General features: G+C 41.9%; 1 protein-coding gene across 2 annotated transcripts in view; it reads right to left on the bottom strand.

Annotated features, from left to right (window-relative positions):
* MCU (mitochondrial calcium uniporter) overlaps positions 1–1,100 on the bottom strand; it is a 195,047-nt gene extending 193,947 nt beyond the window's left edge. For both annotated transcript variants that reach the window (XM_070782355.1, XM_070782356.1), the window contains exon 1: positions 931–1,100. In XM_070782355.1, the coding sequence (XP_070638456.1) occupies positions 931–1,080 (150 nt within the window). In that variant the 5' untranslated portion in view covers positions 1,081–1,100. The remainder of the gene's footprint in view (positions 1–930) is intronic.
* Between the last annotated feature and the right edge of the window lie 21,866 nt (positions 1,101–22,966).

The following is a 22,966-nucleotide window of genomic DNA, read 5'->3' as shown; positions in this document are numbered from 1 at the left end:
CTTGTTAGATCAAGAATTCCAAGTCAACTTGATCTCTTGCAACTTAAAAAGAAATATACACACACCCCAAAGCTGTTCAAATAGAAACTCCTGTGCGTTGCCAGCCAATGAAAGCCAGCAATAACGGGTTAATACAACCACCAAAACCCTGCCGCTGGGAACAACTTGTCATATGCGCTTCCCCTCTGCCTGCTGCCCACCCTTCCTTCTTCAGGCAAGCACAAGCTTATAAACCAGCCCTCCAAAAGAGCCACCGAGGACCTTTAAGGACCTGAGAGGATGGAGCTTGCCTCCTGAAGCAATGCAGCATCCATCGCAAGGGTGCTGTGCCCCATGCCCACAAGCAGGAAGTCACAGAAAGGGATAAAGTTTGATTTTCCGCCTTGCCGGTTCACATAGGGCCGAGAAGAGAACGAGGGAGCAGCCCCGCTGGGGTTCAGGGTTGCCCTCCGGGGGACAGTTCCCAGCAGCATGGCACTGCCACTCCTGACACAGACACAAGGCAGCCGCGGCAACTCAGGACACCCCAACCCGCCCGGAGGAGAAGGGATAGGGGACAACTTGAACAGTGCTCAGTTAGGGAGCAATGGAGCAGAGCTGTTAAGGAAAAAGGAGGGAGGGACCGAGATTGGGGCGGGTCGGGGAGAGGTTCAAGTCCGTTCCCTTCCCCGCCCTGGTGTCCCCGGTCCTGCGGGGACAACCCAGCCGTCGCCCCTCCTCCTCCTCCTCCCGGCTTCCTCCGCCCTTCCTTTATTCCTGGTTGCCGCCGCAGGCGCCTGAAGGGCACGGCGGCTCCTCGGTGCCCGGCAACCTCGGGAGCGGCCGCGAGTTGAGGTAACTCGCCCGCTGCCCCGGCGGCCTGCCTGCCGGCGGCTCCCACACGCCAGCACCGCCCCGCCCTCCCCGGAGCCGCCGGGCGCGCTCGCTCACCGTCCGGTGGTGCTGCTGCTGCCGGTGGCGGCTGACGCCCAGAGCAGGGAAGCAGCCCGCAGTCAGCGCTCCGCAGCCGCCGGCGCCCCCGCCGCCGCCACCCCGGGAGGAGAGGAGCAGCAGGAGCGATCTACCTGCGGCGGCCGCCATCTCTCAACTGGAATCGGCGCCGACCCAGGCAGCGCAGCGGACGGCCGGGGCGGAGCTAAGGCCGCCACTCACCGGCGCCGGCCCAACTGCCGCCCTGGACTGAGTTGATGAGGCGGGGCTTCGTGCAAGGTCCAATCGACAGGCAGCAGAACCACACTAGAGACTGCCTGTCACTTCCAGAGTTACCTATTGTGGGGCATAGTCAATTACGGGCAAATTCTAGGGAACGGGTAATTGGCATCCAAACCCCACAGGATAGCAGCAGTAGAGATAGCGTATTCGATTCGGCTAATCTTCATCAAGGATACAGCTATATAATAAGTGTAACTGGGGAAATGGATATTTGTGCAAAGCTCTGTAGTTCGTGAGTGTTTTAAGTTGGCAAAATAGACTCCAAATTAGTAATCATTAGCTAGGTACGCTGGAACTCCCAACGACACGCCCAGAGTTATCATTCATAACTGATGGTATTTGGATATGCTGAAATTATCCCCACATCCTGAGATTATCTAACAACTATAATATGCAGCATAGTACAGGAGAGGTAGAATGGTTATGATACCAAAGTCCCAGAATGAGTACATGTTATCAGTGAATTAACAGACCTGTATACACTTCAAATACTCAGTTAACTTTTACAGCACCTTTATACTGATATTCTTACACTCTCCATAAGCAGCACTCTTATTTTCTTAGCATTTTTGACCTTATGTGTGCTTATTAAACTATAGAAACAGAACATGCCCATAAGTAATAAAAAATCACTTGAAGGTTACCTTAATGAATTTTCATAATTTAGCTAAGTTAGCCACTAGAATACACTTTGGAATAACTCTTTCTCTTGAAAATACTTCTTTCCACAGAAACAAGCTCATAATAATAGTTCATTTAAGACTATGAAAGATTTGAGGTTTCTTAATCTTCTCAGAAGACAATTTCCTTGCTGTCTGTTTATTATTAGCTAGTTAATTCTAACTCCTTTTAAAATCTGGAGCAGGAAAACAGTTTGGTAAGCAAATAAAAGTATTATCCTAAATTTTAGGGTGATAAAGTTAAAGCTAAATGACACAATACACGCACATAATTTTATTCTATCACTTATTCTAATAATATTTTTTAAAGCTTGACTGAAATGGTACTTTTTTGATCAAGAATAGCTAAATAATAAAGGGAGATTTTGGTTTATTTAATCCTTCCACCCCACCCCATGACTATAAGATGATTGGCTTTTCCAGGTGAGACACTCATACCACTCACCCAAAAGGCATTTGTTGCTCAACAGTGGAACATGAGAGCTCAGGAATGAGACAAGCCCCTCATTCAACAGCTGCATACACTAATCCCCCTAGCTGGAAATCTGTGACATTCCTGGGGCAACTTCACTTACAATCATTTTCCACTCATCTGTATTTATCCCATCTGCACTTTATGTATTTCCCCATGCTTTCTTTATGTATTTCCCCCTGTCTCTTGTCACTTCACAACTTCTTACTAGGATTACCATGGATTTTAGTTTTTTTTTTATTTTCTGTGTATTTGCAAATCTGGCTACTAATCAGTATTATGCCTTCCACTCCATGTTATACTTTGAAAAGTTCTACTGGAATTGCCTTTCCTCTGTTTCTCAAACTATGAAAATAAAACATGGATCCTGCATTACTGAGATTTAGTCCTGTGGATTTGCAAAAGAACCACAATAAATAGTTTTTCAACTGCAACCTGAAACTGAAGGGATTATCAAAAGCTTTCTCTTTATCTATTAATATTTACCAATCTGTGTCATCTTTCATCTACCAAGATGATACCATTGATGAACTACATGTAGCTTGCGTATTTTGAGGATCCACCGACTAAACTGAATTTTAATAATCCCCGGCTAGAAATTAATCTAAACAAATCTCAATTATCTCTTCACAGAGAAAACCTTTCCACAGCTGCAAAGGATATATCTCACACAAGCTGATTGGCAAGGCCAAATAAGAATAAAGTGTAGACAGCTCAATATAAAGTTGTTCTCTAAACAAATAGTAATTTCTGGAAGAATAAACAAAAACACATGTTACTTTTGGGAAATTTTAAGGGGTAGTTATCTATTTGAATGGTTTAACTTTTTCCCATCTGCATGTTATTTTTATACTTACAAAAATATGGTCACTGAAACCTACATGGCTGCAGAATTGTTTTCTGTGCCAATCCTTAAAACAGGTTGATCTTTTCTTTTAGCTAAAACTAATCAGAACAGATTTCCTGGAGCATGAAACCCTAACTAGGTTCTCTACTAAAATGTACACTAAAGTCAGCTCCAAAGTATGACTCAACTCAGTGGAGTATTTGCCTAAGCATTCCAGAATAGCCAGGGTAGGTGATGCACACAGTTTGTTGACGTGAGCAAGGAAACATGAAAGAGATCTGCTTAGAGATCTGGGAACTATGTTTCATGGTTTGCTAATATGAGTTATTATTAGCAATCAGCAATTCCTAAAGATCAAAAAGAAGTATACAAAGGAGAGAGAGAGGAAAGTGTGTTTAGCTTTTAAATATGTATCATAAACCACAACTTAGATCTGTTTTCTGGTGATTTGGCTCCATTATTTTTCCAGATGTCATTATTCCTATTTTTTAAAACTACCCATCTGCAGAAGGGCTCAAATATTCAAACCCCACCACATAGCTTTTCCTGTCTATATATCTAGTCTGACTTCATCAAACACATACACATTTTTTTTTCCTTCCTTTTGTTTTTCTCCTTTTCTTCCCCCTTACTTTAATGGAGACTGCAATTGGATCATTTACATGCTTTATATACATAATTTACATAAATATAGTTACATATCTCCTCTTAAAATTTTTGTTTGACAAGAGTTTCATGCCCTGGCCTCCAAAGGATGACTGACTCTATATTAATTTTATAACTTAGTAACATTAATCTAACATTCTTTTAGGTCAGAAACATCCAGTTTGCAAGTTTGGGGGGAGGGGAGGTTTGTTGTTCTTTTTTGTTTTTCTGTCAAGTACCTAACAGGGAAACACTGAGTTCAGAAGGCAGGGCTTGTTCAACTAGGACTGTCTTCGTTCATGTTTCTCAGGATCTGAGAGGTTGGCAGCTAACTTGCACGCCATCTTTATCATATTGGATTGGCTTGTGGCCACCTACAGCCTTTGCTCTTTAGTAGACCTTTGGAATCAGGAAGTCTTTTGTCTAATCTGAAGTGATTCAAAGAGGCAAGACACTAATTCTGCACTCAAACCACTTATTCCTTAGACAGTGCCCAGGAATTCAGCACACATTTTAGTGGGATGCAACAATATCCACTCCAAAGTATTCACAAGTGCCCCCTCACCCAATCCTAAAAACATTTTCCGACAAGGCTGAATTATAACAAAATTCCAAATCGGTAAAGGGCTCTCCTCTCTCAGCATTCTCCAGGTATTTACTACCCATACCCTGAACGTGCCCTGACATTCCAGCCTCCAACTCTTTGCTCCTGCTGTACCTATACGTCACCTGTTCTACTCTGTTAAGACCAGCTTGGCTTCCTCTGAGAGGAAATGCCACCAGGCTCCCCCATCCCTGGGATTCTCCAGGCAAGAACACTGGAGTGGGTTGCCATTTCCTTATCCAATGCAGGAAAGTGAAAAGTGAAAGTGAAGTTGCACAGTCGTGTCCAACTCTTACTGCAGCCTACCAGGCTCCTCCGTCCATGGGATTCTCCAGGCAAGAGTACTGGAGTGGGGTGCCATTGCCTTCTCCATTCTATCATAGTACTACGGTACTTGATATGAGCTGGTCTCATATCAAGTATGACAGTGAGGTCTGCCGCACCATTGAGTATCTGACCTATTTCATTAGACTAATTTGCCTGGCTAGGCCACAGTACCCTTCTCCCCTCACTTTTGTATGTATTTTATATCAGAATGATTTATGTTACTATCTTTCTCCTACACAGCTCTTCCATTTTAGAGTTGCCAATCTGATAAATTAATTTAAGCTGACTTTAGATGATAACAAGTTCTTCCTGGATTGCCTCTTTTGTACAACATTTACACTTAGAGGACTCAAACGCTAATAGGCAAAATAATTTCACAGAGTATGGCAGGTCTAAGAAATTTTTTTTCAGGTGAGATCGTCCATTAATAGTCTTCAAATTTTCATCAAATACCTAGTCACTTCCCTCTGCCTATTTCAAGGTCAAATACATCTTTATATTATGCTGGTTGTTGCCCACATTTCAGCTTCTCTGAAACTGAGCTAATTTAGTGTCGAATGCTGTATTCATTCCCTACTTCAATGTAATATATATAATCTTCACCAGTACTTTTAAACATGAACACAAAGTCTGGACTGTGGGATGAACTTGGGAGGCAAAGGGTGGAGGAAACTGTGGGTATGAGACTGGTCATTGCCAGTTAACAACAGGTGCGAATACTGCTCTTTAAATTTAGCCACTGTACTTGGCATCTTGTCTCTCGGCCGTCACTTATAGCAACCACTATGATTTGGAAAGGATCAAGGAAATGATGACAGAAAGGGTCACGTTTATTAAAAGGCAGAGAGAACCGGTTTTGTTCTTTTTTAATAAAAACTAGCCTAAGGAATAAAAAGCAACATAAGACTTGCGAAGTGCAAAGACAGCTTAGAGTGAAATGGGAGAGATAATAATCATTAACAAATTGTTCTTAATTAGGCAATTTAAAAGTCACTGCAGCACCAAAAACTTGGGAGACAGAGTATCTAAAATTTGGATGGAGACTCAGAAGATTGTTACTATTAATTGAGAGTAGGCCCTCACCAAACCCCCAGGGCCAGGGGCCAAACAAGGGGATCACCCTCAAACCTCTTCTTTCCCTTAACTCCAGTTCATCATTCACATATTTAATTTGTCTCTCTCTCCTTCTCCATTGTTGCTTCCCTGGTCGAGTTTTTTCTTCTTTTTCTTTTTTAATAGCCTCTATTTTTTAAAGTAATTTTAGGTTCACAGCAAAACTGAGACACCCAGGCAGGGGTATCCAACATGCATTTAAGTTTATAGCTCTGAATACAACAAGGTCCTACTGTATAGCAAAGAGAACTATATTCAGTATCCTATGATAAACCATAATGGAAAAGAATATTTTTTAGAAAAAATTATATATATATATATATAAAACTGAATCACTTTGCTGTATAGCAGAAATTAACACATCATTGTAAATACACTTTAATTTTTAAAAAAATTTTTTAAAAAGAATACATTACATTCCTATCTTCATGCCTTGCTTTGCTAATATGTATATATTCGGTTGAAATAGGGCCCTTTGGCTTATCCAGCATCAGAGAGAATAACTCATTTAATAGACTTGTTAAGTTTTAAGAAAGATTTATAGCATCTATAGATGCTACAACTTTAAAGCCCTGAAGCAATTGGACCTATTACCTATTTGATCAAAATCATGATTAAGAAGAGGAAAATTTCACAGATACCTCTAGATTATAAACCCAGCAGAACATGTGAAAGAATCCTAACTCAGAATCCCAAGTTAATTGGGAAATGCCATTTTTATTAATTCCCATGATGTAGAACTCACTTATGAGGATTTGGGAAAGACTGTATGTATTTGATGATTCTTTTAAAGTGGACATTGCTGCTTTCTTATCAGTTTTGTATTTTGGAAAGTAAAAAAACACATAGACAAATAACTTCCTGTTTACCAATATAGGTGCTTCTCCCAAAAATAATCCTGGGAAATGGACTTTATTGAATTAAATTTTACATATAGGCCAGTTTTGAAAAGTACAACCCTAACTAGTCATTTCTGGAATGCATCTTTTAGGATAGTAATTCTCAATCTTTGTTCCATTTTGGAAGGTAAGTTTTTCACACATTCTCATCACAAATAATTGCTCACTAGAAGCATCTAAACAAATAAAACAAACTTTGGCTTATACAGATTCCAAGTATGTTAGTTTTAACTATACAGTGCCCAGACGTCTCCTTGTATTGAAGGATCTGAAATATTTCTTAAATATAATGAAATGGGCAGACACTGGCTCAGCCGGGCCAGGAGTGATTCCACTCAGAGCCACCTTCAGGCCTGATGGTTCTAGGCCCTGGGAAGGAGGCCAGGCACCCCTTACACCTCCAACCAAGAGGCACCTCTCACTGCCCAGTAGAAAGAAGAAAACTTCTCTGCACCAGGACAGCCCAGCTAGTGAGAAGCCTCCATATTTTGGATGTCCAGATCCTCCAATTGACTCCCCAGTTATTACAGCCCCTCCAAACTACTATTCCCTATAAAAGACTCCGTGGTCCTTAAGGATATGGCACAGACCTCATCCCAGCACAGTGGGCTTTACTCAATCCTATTCAAAGGAACTTTACAGAGATACAATGCTTCTAACCTTTTGGAACTTGGCCTCAGCAGAAAACTGAGAATTTCATAGAATAAGGTGGGTACAAAAATCTGGAGATGTTTTTGAGCACAAAGGAGGTGGGAGCAAAGCTGTCTATGGTCAAGGAAAGAAAACGACTAGAGATGGAAACACTTTGCTGGCACCTGCCCTGACCTCCAGGACCAAATGGACAGAGTTGTGCTTGCAACTGACGTCAGGGAATGGGGAACGGGAACCATGACAAACACCACCTACAGGGCCAGCAGGAAATGCAACATGTAACCATACTGTATCCGTATCAGCTGGAGCAACCATCATCAGACAGGGGGCAGGGGCTTGACAGCAGGTCATCAGCCCATCTCCCTGTGACAACCCTCTCTGCCAGTGCTGAAACCTGCTACCAACGATGGAGATGAACAACTGGCTGTCAAAACTTAGTCTCTCAGCCCATGACATGAAGGCCACCATCCTGCATATTATAGAGATGATGGTGGTGGTGGTGGTGGTTTAGTCGCTAAGTTGTATCCGATTCTTGCAACCCCATTGACTGTAGCCTGCCAGATTCGTCTGTCCATGGGATCCTCCAGGCAAGAATACTGGAGTGGGTTTCCATTTCCTTCTCCAGGGGATCTTCCTGACACAGGAATTGAACCTGGATCTCCTGCATTGCAGGCAGATTCTTTACCAACTGAGCTTCAAGGGAAGCCCCTAAAGGCGGATTCTTACCATCTGAGCCACAAGGGAAGCTCAAGAATATTGGATTGGGTAGCCTATCCCTTCTCTAGGAGATCTACCCAACCCAGGAATCAAACTGGAGTCTCCTGCATTGCAGATTCTTTACCAGCTGAGCTACCAGGGAAGCCCACCTAGAAATGATACTGACATCTAAAAAGCTCAAGGTCCCTACTTTGCTGTCCAATATCTGGCCAATATCTTTTACTTGATCCCAATAATTGAAGACTCACAACTTCAACTTGCTTCCACTTTTTTTTAAATTAGTTTTGTTGAAGTGTGGTTGCTTTGCAATCTTGTGTTGGTTTCTGCTGTGCAACAAAGTGAATTGGCTACATGTATACATATATCCACTCTTTTAGATTTCCTTCCCATTTAGGGAAGAGCAGAGTGGGGTTCCCTGTGCTGTGCAGTAGGTTCTCATTAGTTGTCTGTTTTGTATACCATAGTGTGTGTATGCCAGTCTCTAATCTTTCAGTTCATCCCACAAACACACCCCTTCCCTGCTTGGTAACTGTAAGTGATTCCACTTTCAAGGGCACCTAATATGGCTTTCCGGAGAAGGCAATGGCACCCCACTCCAGTACTCTTGCCTGGAAAATCCCATGGGTGGAGGAACCTGGTAGGCTGCAGTCCATGGGGTCGCTAGGAGTTGGACACAACTGAGCAACTTCACTTTCACTTTTCACTTTTATGCACTGGAGAAGGAAATGGCAACCCACTCCAGTGTTCTTGCCTGGAGAATCCCAGGGATGGGGGAGCCTGGTGGGCTGCCGTCTCTGGGGTCGCACAGAGTCGGACACAACTGAAGCGACTTAGCAGCAGCAGCAGCAGCAATATGGCTTTCCTCGGCTGCCCACAATTGTCTAACAAGCCCGCCATTGCACATAACCTACACTGACAAGATACAAATTCAACTAGCCCCCTGCTGCATCATACAGATGATACTCTGTTTATGGGGACCCTCTGAGAATGCCATTGGGAATACACACATTGCCAGTACAGTCAGTGGGCCAGTACCCTGCATGACATCCCAACTGGCCACTTCCACCAAGTCTCTGGGCACAGCATGGCCAGTTGAGGACTGTGAACTTCCTTTCACTGTGAACATCCACTCCACACAATCTGGCCTGTATTAGGTCTCTTCATCTTTGGGAGAGAACATGTTCCACACATAGCTATCCTACTCAGGCCTCTTTATGCCATTTCGTGCAAATAGGCTTCTTTCAATGGGGAAAAACCTAACAAATTGCCCTCAAGCTCCTGGCCAGCAAGCCACACAGTGACCTACCCTTCATCCCTCCGGACTCAGACTTCTGAGTTGACTGGCTGGTGATGCGTGATGATGCCCCATGGAGTCTCTAGGCCAAGCGTACTCTACCTGGCTACCCATGGGGTTCTGGACCAAATGTCTGCCCCAGCAGCAGCCTGACTGATCCATACCACTATAGTTCCAAATCTTGGAAGCCTACTGGCCCTTTCAGAGTCAAGGCATTAACAAGCTCAAGGCCAGTACTGCTTCACAAACAGGTCCCCATCTTGCCTTGGGTCATCGGGGATTCAAACCAGCAGAGGCTTGACATGGCCACTGAAACCTGAAGAGGAAAATTGTAAATATTCTATGGCAGGACAATCAAGTTAAGACAAAAAGAAAACAAATGGCATGCCCCCTTTGTGGCAAGCTTTCCTGCTGTGCAGTGCGCGTCTACATGATACATTAACAGACCACCACGAAGCAGAAGGATGAAATCAACCTTTGAGAAAAAGTTGACCCCTTTTTCCAACATGATCATTGTGTCATTGTAATTCTATGATTAATGTATTTCTAATTCTATGATTAATATATTTTTTTCATCTCATACAAGGGATTACATTGACCAAAGGCTTGTCTGTACATGCATAATCGAGAAAAAAAACAGCTTTGTTGATTGAACTATGTATACAATGCTAACTCATCAATGATACATAATTTCTTTGTCTCAAAAATGTGTAAAACTGCATCGAGGACTCCTGATCAATGGAGCAGTTCTCAGAGCTTCTGAGAATCTGTTTCCCAGATTATAATCCTGTTTCATTAGAATAAAATTCTATTTTCTTTCTTCTTAAGAAAAATATGTATAATATAAGATAAATGGGCTTTGCCCATGGCTCAGCAGTAAAGAATCTACCTGTGCTGCAGGAAATGTGGGTTTGATCCCTGGGTCGAGAAGATCCCATGAAGGAGTCATGGCAACCTACTCCAGCGCTACAGCCCATAGGGTCACAAAGAGTTGGACACGACTGAAGTGACTTAGCACATAGCACAGCACATAAGATAGATATAATAAAACAGTTTCTACCGTAATTTCAGTAGCACCTTCCCTGAGTTTCAAAAAATTCACTGTTTTTAAAAAATGTCTATTTATTTGGCTGCACCAGATCTTAGTTGTGGCTGTCAGGCTCTTCAATCTCCATTGCAGCTTATGGGATCTTTAGTTGTGGCATGGGAACTCCTAGTTGCGGCATGTGGGATCTATTAATAGTTCCCTGACCAGGGATGGAACCTGGGCTCCTGGCACTGGGAGTTGGAGTCTTAGTCACTGAAACACCGGGTAAGTCCCTCAAGAAATTTATTTCAATAAATAATATGATTTGTTGATTGAGTTGCCACAGCTAACAAAACAAAGGCTCTGGTCTCACAGAACTTACTGTTTAATGATAACAAATAAAAGAATCAGCAGAGTATTGTAGAAGGGAATTGAACCTATTTTTTAGGATCTGGGAAGACATCTCAGGGGAAGTAATGTTTGGTGAGACCTGAAAGCTTAGGAGGAGTAAATGCCAGAGAGTTTTGAGCTGGAATACCAGAGAGAAAGCAGGAGCAGTTTACATAGGATTTTATAAATTCTGTTAAGGAGTTTTGATTTTACCTAAAGAGCACAGAGAAGTCTTGAGGGATTATAGAAATGGGAGACATTAGAAAATAGACTGGAGACTAGAAAAACTAAAGGCAGGGAAAGAAATTAGGAGATCTGGGCAAGAAATGCCAGTAGCATGGTTTATAGTATTGGCCATAGAGGAAAAGAGGTTAATTTTGAGAGAGATTCTATATAAGAAGTTGAATCAAGAGGTATTGGTAATTAGTAGGATGTTAGTGGGCAGAAAGGAAGAGGACTCAGGTGTCAAGGGAGACTTCTAGGTGTCTCACTTGGGCAACTGGGTAGATGCCAAGGCCACGCACTGAACGAGGGAACACAGAAAGAAAAGATTTGTTGGTGGAAGATGATAAGTTCAGTTTTGAAATGTTGTATGTCAGGTGCCTTGAGCCATCCCAGCAATAATATTCATCAGAATTTCGTTTTCTGAGCCTAAGACTCATGAAGCACATCTATATGAAAATAGATGTAGGGGTCTTCAGCATATAGATAGTTGGTAGGAGTGGATAACACTACTCAGGATAAGTATGCAGGAGAAAAGAAGATCTAAGAAATTAGTTTCAATGTAATATGTTTCCATAATATGTACTTAACAAGTACTTGATTTCAGTAAATGAATAAATGAGTAAAATCATATATCTAGAAGGCATTTTTTATATTTGCACAGGACTTTTTCAGGTAATTGACACTCACTGACCTCAGTAGTTATGAGTTGTTTGGTTTCTAAAAATGTTCTGGGCCCCTGAAGAATTTTTAAAATCTAATGTAAGATTCTTATTTTATTACAATGACAATATGTATAAAGTTCCCAAGTTGAATTCTAGTACTTCAGAAAGGAGCAAATTTACATACTTGGCATAGTTCCTTGCACACAATTCATGCTTAATAAACATGTATTCAAAGAGATTTGTGGGATGAATGAATAAATGCATGAATAATTTCTAGATCTCACAATAAAGAAAGTTATAGTGTTTCCACTATACTGCTCTTATGTTTGTTGAGGTACTACAATAAAACAACATAGTAATTCGGGGCCCAGGGGCATTAAATGCCATGAGGGCATTTAATCAAAACAAGCACATCTGAACTAGTAAGACTACCTAGGCATATTGAGAGAGACCTGGGGTGATATATCCAATAAAGAATCCATGTGCAAAACATATAAAAAGCTTTCACAAATCAATAAGAAAAGGCAGCAACTCACAAATAAAAATGGGCAAAAGATGTGAACAGATAATTCACAAAAGAGATCAAAATAATCAGTAAACAATTGAAAATGTGCCTGACTTCAATCCCCATGAAGGAAATGCAAATTAAAAACCACAATGCAACCACCAATGTGACAGTATTTCAACCTCACCAGAATTGTTAAAATGAAAAAGATGGAAAATATCAAGTTCTGGTAAGACTATGGCACAATCTCAACTTCCATATGTTGCTGCTGCTGCTGCTAAGTCACTTCAGTCATGTCCGACTCTGTGCAACCCCATAGATGGCAGCCCACTAGGCTCCTCTGTCCCTGGGATTCTCCGGGCAAGAACACTGGAGTGGGTTGCCATTTCCTTCTCCAATGCATGAAAGTGAAAAGTGAAAATGAAGTCTCTCAGTCGTCCCAGACTCTTAGCGACACCAAGGACTGCAGCCCACCAGGCTCCTCCATCCATGGGATCCTCCAGGCAAGAATACTGGAGTGGGGTGCCATATGTTGCTGCATAGGGTTGCAAATTAGTATAACCACTGTAGTAGTCATAGTGCAATATATAGCACATAAAATGTATTCGGGAGACAGTCAGTTCAGTTCAGTCACTCAGTCATGTCCGACTCTTTGCGACCCCATGAATTACAGCACGGCAGGCCTCCCTGTCCATCACCAATTCCCAGAGTCCACCAAAACTCATGTCCATCGAGTCAGTGATGCCATCCAGCCATCTCATCCTCTGTCGTCCCCTTCTCCTCCTGCCCCCAATTCCTCCCAGTGTCAGGGTCTTTTCCAAGAGTCAACTCTTCGCATGAGGTGGCCAAAGTATTGGCAAAGTTTCAGCCTCAGCATCAGTCCTTCCAATGAACACCCAGGACTGATCTCCTTTAGAATGGACTGGTTGGATCTCCTTTCAGTCCAAGGACCTCTCAAGAGTCTTCTCCAACACCACAGCTCAAAAGCATCAATTCTTCGGCACTCAGCTTTCTTCCCAATCCAACTCTCACATCCATACATGACCACTGGAAAAACCATAGTCTTGACTAGACGGGCCTTTGTTGGCAAAGTAACGTCTCTGCTTTTGAATTTGCTATATAGGTTGGTCATAACTTTCCTTCCAAGGAGTAAACATCTTTTAATTTCACGGCTGCAATCACCATCTGCACTGTTTTGGAGCCCCCAAAAATTAAGTCTGACACTCTTTCCACTGTTTCCCCATCTATTTCCCATGAAGTATTGGGACCAGATGCCATGATCTTCGTTTTCTGAATGTTGAGCTTTAAGCCAACTTTTTCACTGTCCACTTTCACCTTCGTCAAGAAGCTTTTGAGTTCCTCTTCACTTTCTGTCATAAGGGTGGTGTCATCTGCATATCTGAGGTTATTGATATTTCTCCCAACAATCTTGATTCCAGTTTGTGCTTCTTCCAGCCCAGCGTTTCTCATGATGTACTCTGCATAGAAGTTAAATGAGCAGGGTGACAATATACAGCCTTGACGAACTCCTTTTCCTATTTGGAACCAGTCTGTTGTTCCACGTCCAGTTCTAACTGTTGCTTCCTGACCTGTATACAGGCTTCTCAAGAGGCAGGTCAGGTGGTCTGGTATTCCCACCTCTTTCAGAATTTTCCACAGTTTATTGTGATCCACACAGTCAAAGAGACAGAAACCACACCAATTACTTGAAAAGAGACAAGTAATAAAAGCCTCTTCTCTAAGTTTTAATAATTCTATTTTCCTTTATGTTCTCAGCCCTAGAGATTGCAGCTACTTCTTGAAGTTGTTACCTAATGATTTATTCAAGTTTTCTTATTGTTAACATCGTTTTATCTGTTGTTTGTTGTTCTGTTGCTAAGTTATGTCTGACTATTTACAACCCCATGAACAGACAGCAGGCTCCTTTGATCTCCACTATTTCCTAAGTTTGCTCAAATTCCTGTCAGTGATGCTACCTAACTATTTCATCCTCTGCTACCCACCCCCCATTTCCTTTTGCCTTCAATCTTTCCCAGCATCAGGGTCTTTTCCAATGAGTCAGCTCTTTGCATTAGATGGCAAATGTATTGGAGCTTCAGCTTCAGCATCAGTCCTTCCAATGAATATTCATGGTTGATTTCCTTTAGGATTGACTGGTTTGACTTGCAGTCCAAGGGCTTCTGAAGAGTCTTCCCCAGCATCAAAGTTCAAAAGTGTCAGTTCTTTGGCACTCAACCTTCTTTATGGTCCAACTTTCACATCTGTTCATGACTACTAGAAAAACCATAGCTTTGACTATACAAAACTTTGTTGGCAAGGTGATGTCTCTGCTTTTTAATATGCTGTCTAGTTTTGTCATAGCTTCCCTTCCAAGGAACAAGCGTCTTTTAACGTCATGGCTGCAGCCACCATCCACAGAGATTTTGGAGCCCAAGAAAATAAATTCCGTAACCGATTCCAATTTTTACCCTTCATTTAGCCATGAAGTGATAGGACTGGATGCCATGATCTTAGCTTTTTGAATGTTGAGTTTTAAGCCAACTTTTTCACTCTCTTGTTTCACCCTCATCAAGAGGCTGTTTAGTTTCTTTTTGCTTTCTGCCATTAGAGTGGTATATCATCTGCATATCTGAGGTTGTTGTTATTTCTCCCAGCAATCTTGATTCCAGCTTGTGCTTCATCCAGCCCAACATTTTGCATGATGTACTCTACCTTTAAGTTAAATAAGCAGGATGATAATACAGTCTTGTCATACTCCTTTCCCAATTTTGAAACAGTTCGTTGTTCCATGTAAGGTACTAACAGTTGCTTCTTGTGCTATATACACGTTTCTTGGAAGAAAGCTACGGTGGTCTAATATTCCCATCTCTTTAAGAATTTTCCAGTTTGTTGTGATCTACACAGTCAAAGGCTTTAGCATAGTATATGAAGCAGAAGTACACGTTTTTCTGGAACTCCCTTGCTTTCCCATAATCCAGCAAATGTTGGTAATTTGATCTCTAGTTCCTCTTGCCTTTTCTAAACCCAGCATGTACATCTGGAAGTTCTTGGTTCATGTACTGATAAAGCCTAGCTTGATGGAGTTTGAGCATAGCCTTGCTAGTATGTGAAATAAGAGCAATAGTAATGTAGTTTGAACATTCTTTGGCATTGCCCTTCTTTGGGATTGAAATGAAAACTGATCTTTTCCAGTCCTGTGGCCACTGCTGAGTTTTCCAAGTTTGCTGACATATTGAGTGCCGCACTTTAACAGCATCATCTTTTATGATTTAAAGTAGGTCAGCTGGAATTCCGTCATCTCTGCTAGCTTTGTTCATAGTAATGCTTCCTATGGCCTACTTGACTTCACATTCCAGGATGTCTGGCTCTAGGTGAGTGACCACATCATCATGGTTATCCGCATCATTAAGACTTTTTTGTATAGTTCTGTGTATTCTTGCTACCTCTTCTTAATCTCTTCTGATTCTGTTAAGTCCTTACCATTACTGTACTTTATTGTGCCCATCCTTGCACATCCTTGGAAGAAAAGTTATGACCAACCTAGGCAGAGTATTAAAAAGCAGAGACATTACTTTGTCAACAAAGCTCCATCTAGTCAAAGCTATGGTTTTTCCAGTAGTCATATATGGATGTGAGAGTTGGACTATAAAGAAAGCTGTGCCAAAGAACTGATGCTTTTGAACTGTGGTGTTGGAGAAGACTCTTGAAGAATCCCTTGGGCTGCAAGGAGATCCAACCAGTCCATCCTAAAGGAAATCAGTCCTGAATATTTATTGGAATGACTGATATTGAAGCTGAAACTCCAATACTTTGGCCACCTGGTGCAAAGAACTGCTTCATTTGAAAAGACCCTGATGCTGGGAAAGATTGAGGGCAGGAGGAGAAGGGGACGACAGAGGATGAGATGGTTGGATGGCATCACTGACTCAGTGGACATGAATTTAAGTAAACTCCGGGAGCTGGTGATGGACAGGGAGGCCTGGCATGTTGCAGTCCATGGGGTCACAAGGAGTTGGACATGACTGAGTGACTGAACTGAACTTGCATGAGATGTTCCTTTGATATCTCCGATTTTCTTGAAGGGTCGCTGGTCTTTCCTACTCTACTATTTTCCTCTATTTCTATACAGCCTGTCAAAAGAGTGCATACAGCCTCGTTTGTCGATCAGCTGTCCAAAAATGTCTCCGTAGCTCTTAGTACACAGGAAATTATAGGTAAGAAAATAGAAAATAAGGTCAATGCTTTAAAGAAGCAGTTCTGCTTACGGGGCAAGAAATTACAAATTTAAAAATTAAATTGTCTTTAAGGTGCCATGCTGAATTTAAATGGATGTGTATTACCCCTCTACAAGTGAATGAGTCCATGCACTCTTGGGAAAGCATTAGGAATCATATTTTAGGAGTCTGGAATCATTCAGATTTTAGTATTGATATTTATAAGTTACATCAGGATATTCAGAATATGAAGCAGGAGGAGTCTGACTTTTCCTCTCAATGGCTTTCTAATTCCCTCTTTGAAAATCTGGAGGGGTATCTTTCCCATGGATCCTTTTCTACAATAATGATTAATGCGGCCATGTGCTTATGCCTGTTAGTTCTGATTTATGTAATGGCCCTGTGCCTCTTCAGAATACTCAGCCGAAGTGTTTTTGCTCTATGTACTGAGTTTCATACCTATGCTCTAAAACATAAAAAAGGGGGAGATGTCGGGAGCTGCGTTAGGCATTACTGACAAAATGGAGGCATGGCCCCAGACCCCTCACCTCATTCCACAGGCACAGCCCCGGGATGAAGGAGTTAGGCCTTGTAATTCTGACTTGTCTTTTCCTTTCCTGGGCTGAGTTGACTGAAAAGGAATATTAAGGTGCTTATTGTTCTTGAGAGGCGCATGAGAAGGCACAAAGCCTTCTGCAGCTATGCTCAGAAAATAATTCATAAAGTTAATCATTGACATTTGTTTAAGGACTTTTACAAAAGAGTGTTCCAGGATGAGCACATAGGCTGTAGCTTGAGGCTGTGGGAGGGATTGCTATCTGAAGCCTATTTGTGAGGAGAATGTTTATGGCAAAGGAGTTTACTGAATTCAGGGCTTAGAAATAATTAAAACAGTTAGAAGTTAAAGATTTAAGGAATGTTGTAAAGTTAGCATATTTTACTATAGCTTATAGAAGTTAGGAATTTTTAGAGATACTATAGCCAGAAGCCTTTTTAAGAGATAGTGAGCTCAGAATGTTAGGGGCAAACAGGATTTAGGAAGATAAGTAGTAAACTGAGGAATGTAGCATGAGTTACTATGTAATCACAAGTTAACTATAGGACACATTAGAGGAGGTACATAATAGATGATAAGGCTGATTCCGAGAGAATCACTGAAGCAGGAACTCTGCAGAGCAACAGTGATTTATGGAGATAATAAATCTGGGAGAGGGGGAACTGAAAATGTCAAACCTCTGGCCTAATGTTTTTGTAAAAGTATAAAAGAGAATCTTAAACTTGAAATACACAGGCAGTCCAAAAGAAAACTGAGAGGCTGCCTCATCGCCGACACCATTCATCTCTTCAGGTTGAATCCTTGGCTGCTGGAGCTGGACTCCGGCATCTCTCCTTGCTCTTCTCTGGAACTCTGCATTTAGTTGGGTGTATCTTGTCCTTGCTCCCCTGTCTTTCACTTCTCTTCTTTCCTCAGCTATTTGTAAAGCCTCCTCAGACAACCACTATGCCTACTTGTATTTCTTTTTCTTGGGGATGGTTTTGGTCACTGCCTCATGTACAATGTTATGAACTTCCATTCATAGTTCTTCAGGCACACTCTGTCTACCAGATAAATCCCTTGATTCTATTCATCGTTTCCATCATATAATCATAAGGAATTTTATTTAGGTCATACCTGAATGGCCTAGTGGCTTTTCCCACTTTATTCAATTTAAGCCTGAACTTTGTAATAAGGAGCTCACAATCTGAAACACAATCAGCTCCAGGTCTTGTTTTTGCTGACTGTATAGAGCTTCTCCATCTTTAGCTGCAAAGAACATAAGCAATCAAATCTTGATATTGACCACCTGGTGATGTCTAAGTGTAGTGCTGTCTCTTGGGTTGCCGAAAAGGATGTTTGCTATGACCAGCGCGATCTCTTGACAAAACTCTGTTAGTCTTTGCCCTGCTTCATTTGGTACCCAAGGCCAAACTTGTCTGTTATTCCAGGTACCTTTTGACTTCCTACTTTTGCATTCCAATCCCTATAACGAAAAAGACATCTTTGTGTGTGTGTTAGTTCTAGAAGATGTTGTTGGTCTTCACAGAACAAGTCAACTTCAGCTTCTTCAGCAATAGTGGTTGGGGCATAGACTTGGATTACTGTGATGTTGAATGGTTTGCCTTGGAAATGAACGGAGATCATTTTGTCGTTTTTGAGATTGCATCCAAGTATTACATTTTGGACTCTTTTGTTGATTGTGAGGGCTACACCATTTCTTCTAAGAGATTCTTGCCCCAGTAGTAGATATAATGGTTATCTGAATTAAATTTGCCCATTCCAGTCCATTTTAGTTCACTGATTCCTAAGACGTCAATGTTTACTCTCGTCATCTCCTGTTTGAGCACTTCCAATTTACCTTGATTCATGGACCTAAAATTCCAGGTTCCTATGTAATATTGTTTTTCACAGCATCAGACTTTATTTTCACCATTAGATACATCTACAACTGAGCATTGTTTCCACTTTGGCTTAGCCACTTCATTCTTTCTGGAACTATTAGTAATTGACCTCTATTCTTCCCTAGTAGTGTATTTGGCACCTTCTGACCTGGGGGACTCATATTCTGGTGTCATATCTTTTTACTTTTTCATACTTTTCATGTGGTTCTCGCAGCAAGAATACTGAAATGAGTTGCCATTTCCTCCTCCTGTGGACTACAATTTGTCAGAACTCTTCACTCTGACCTGTCTGTCTTGGGGTAGCCTTGCATGGCATGGCTCACAGCTTCATTGAGTTATGCATCTTTATATCTAGTTAGCAATTATTTATACTAAATTATCTCTGTTCGGGTAACTGATATTATTTTTTTTCTCTTGACTTATGCAGAATTGGTACCAGGAGAAATCTAGGAAACAGACCCTTAAATATGGGATTTAGGATTGTTGTGATCAAGTCATTGGGCTTGACTGCAGTGCTGAGCTCCCTCCCAAAAAGAAACCTCATGTTAGTAATCAGTGGCATGGGTATATTCAAGCAATCAAATTATCACCTGTGAGTGAAAATGGTTATTTGCCTACTGAGACAAATGTCTTGGATGTTCCAAGTGGCTGCTGCACTTTTGCAATGTGGCAGTAACGATGATTCCTAGGACTGTGCCATGGCCTGTGACCCTGACATCTAACGATGTAGGTTCTCATGTTACTGGGAGTGGAGGTGCGGCAGCAATGGTTTTAGGATTAAAACTGCACAACTCAATCCTGGTACCAGCAATGATTCACCTGCACACAATGGGAGTAGTTCAGACTCAGTGATTTTTCTGGGAAACCGTTCTGAGCACATGGGAGAGATAACTGAGCTGCTGCTGCTGCTAAGTTGCTTCAGTCGTGTCCGACTCTGTGCGACCCCAGAGACGGCAGCCCACCAGGCTCCCCCGTCCCTGGGATTCTCCAGGCAAGAACACTGGAGTGGGTTACCATTTCCTTCTCCAATGCATGAAAGTGAAAAGGGAAAGTGAAGTCGCTCACTCTGACTCTTCACAACCCCATGGACTGCAGCCCACCAGGCCCCTCCATCCATGGGATTTTCCAGGCAAGAGTACTAGAGTGGATTGCCATTGCCTTCTCTGATAAGTGAGCTACTAAATTCAAAACTGGTCAAATTTCTAAAACAAAATTTTCTATTACAAATATAAAAGAAATAAAGATGGAAATAGAAAACATCTTAGAAATAATTTGCTCCTATACTCTGATTGGACCAAAAAAAAAAAAAATTTAAGGAGACTCAGAGAAGTGAATGACTTAGCCAATCAAGAATTAATTTAGGGACTTCTCTCATGGTCAAGAATCTGGCTGCCAATGCAGGGGACACGGGTTCAATCCCTGGTCCACACGACACAAAGCAGCTAAGCCTGTGCACTGAGAATACTGAGCCCGCGCTCTAGAGCCCACATGCTGCAACAAATGAAGCCTATGCAATTAGAGCCCGTGCTCTGCAGCAAGAGAAGCCACTGCAACGAGAAGCCTAAGCACTACAACAAAGAGTAGACCCTGCTCACCACAGCTAGAGAAAGCCTGCAGAAAGCAACGAAGACCCAGTGCAGCCAAAAATAAAAAATAAATAAGATTTTTTTTAAAAGAATTAATTTAGTAGCAAAGTTAGGATGAAACATGCCATTGTGTACTGGGGATTTACCAGATATCAGGCACTGTGCTGAGTGCTTTTATATGCTCTAGCTTATTTAGTCTTTTCACTAACATTATGACATAGATATTAGCATTCTTCTTTTAGAGATAAAGAAGTTGAGATTAAATGATTTGTTCAAATTCAGTACAAAAACCCAGGAATGAAAGATTCCAGCCCCTACACTCTTAACCATTAATGTAACCTGCCCCTCCAGAATCCAGTACTCTTTATTTGAAGTTCAGTATGATATTCTCTGCATGCGTGCTATCGCTTTAGTTATGTCCGACTCTTTGAGACCCTATGGACCATAGCTCACCAGGCTCTGTCCACGGAATTCTCCAGGCAAGAACACTGGACTGGGTTGCCATTCCCTTCTCCAGGGGATCTTCCCAACCCAGGGATTGAACCTGCCCCTCCTACCTCTCCTGCATTGACAGGCAGGTTCTTTACCACTCCCTGGTGGCTCAGATGGCACAGCATCTGCCCACGGTGTGGAAGACCTGGGTTCAATTCCTGGGTTGGGAAGATCTCCTGGAGAAGGGAATAGCAACCTACTTCAGTATTCTTGCTTGGAGAATTCCATGGACGGAGGAGCCTACCGAGCTACAGTCCATGGGGTCTCAAAGAGTCAGACACGACTGATCAACACACACACACACACGTAATGTTCTTTAAGCTACAATTCAGCATTGCTTCCCCAACTCACCCACCACCAGGCTAACCAGTTTGCTATGGGGAAAAAAGCAACATAGAAGGTTAGGCCTGAAAAAGGGATCCCTGATTCAGTCTGTTAGTCCACAGTGAAGTCATTGAAGTCTAAGGACAAAACTGACTTTCTCAAGGCCAAAAGCTGTTTAGTGGTGAAGGCAGAATTATGATCCAAGTTTCCCAACTCCCAAGGCAGTTCTCCCCTCCCACATTCTCTTCTTGCAGAAGTTGGTATTAGTATAGGGTCCAAAGTTCTTGTTGACTCTTTAAATGGACTGGCTGATGTGGAACAGGCAGGGCTGTTCATTAAGTACATTCAGTTTCTACTTCCTGGGTCATATTCAATGCCTTCTCCAGATGGACAGCTACTCTGTGCTGTGCTGAAAAGTCCCCTTCATTTTTAAACTGCTTCTCTACATTCACTTTACCTTGATATCTCAAACCCTCACATTGTTTGCTCCCTTGGCTTTAAACACTGGAAAAATACTTTATTAAAATATTACACTAATGGATAGTATAAGTAAAGAAAGGCCTTTCTCAGCTGGAATTCATTTGTGCAATTAGTACTCCTCTCTTAGAAGAGTACTGGAGGAGTGAGGCTCTGGAAGGATTAGAATTTTCACGGTAGGATCCAGTTATTTAGGATCCGAGAGATGTGAGGCAGGTTATAATGGGAATGGCAGTGATAGGTCGTGGCTCTCTGAGGCCACTGAGCACCTGGAGATGGTGGAAAGGAACTGAAGGTCAGGAAGTGGCTTAGAAAATAGGCGGAGAACAGACAAATATACAAATATATAAAGAGGCCCCTGGCACATCTTGGAGAATAGAGCCCAGACTAGATTTCTACCCACACTGGCCTCCTTGTACACTGGCTGACCATTTATGACAGACTTGTATAAATCGCATCCATCATAATGTTGCTGAGCAACTGCCCTGCCTGGCACCTCTGCTGCTGCTTCTCTTTCCTCCAAGACAGCTCCACAAAAAGAGAAGAGAATTAATGTTCACAGTGCTGGCCACAGCTCTGTCAGTTTACTGGGACCCTACTCTCACTACCTGCACAAAAAGCTCAGCGAATTAAATATTATTTTCCCAACTTTAGAGATGAGAAGAATAATAGCCCAAAGAGTTTAAGTAATTTCCCAAAGGTACAAAACTAAGAAACCATTCAAAGAAGCTAAGTACTGTGTGCAGAGTTGAATTAAACTGAGGTCTGACTCATGCTGATCTTTGTCTCACTCTCACCATACCACACACCGACACAGAAAACTGCTTTCCTAGAGTTTGTGTAGTTGTACACAAACTTGTACAACTTTGTAGTTTTCAGTTATGTTAACCCTATTCTCTACTATGAAGAACTGAGCTTTGATGGTCTAATTTACCACAGGTAAGCGCATAGGCTTCTCATTTGTGAGTAGACCATATGGCAAGCAACATATGGAAGCAGACCTTTGGCAAGGTCATAAGGTCAATTAAGTCTAGATTTTTAAAAATATTTTTTAATCTGAAAGAAAATAATATTATTAGTGATAATATTGAATACCAGCTATTAGCAAGGTATTGGGCTGTGTTCTCCATAAATATTATAACTTCTTGTTTTATCCTCACAATA

The sequence above is a fragment of the Bos indicus genome, chromosome 28 (genome assembly GCF_029378745.1).
Source record: "Bos indicus isolate NIAB-ARS_2022 breed Sahiwal x Tharparkar chromosome 28, NIAB-ARS_B.indTharparkar_mat_pri_1.0, whole genome shotgun sequence".
NCBI classification, from domain to species: domain Eukaryota; kingdom Metazoa; phylum Chordata; class Mammalia; order Artiodactyla; family Bovidae; genus Bos; species Bos indicus.
Note: the sequence above shows the minus strand (reverse complement) of the source record. Positions and strands in the feature narration are given on the sequence as shown.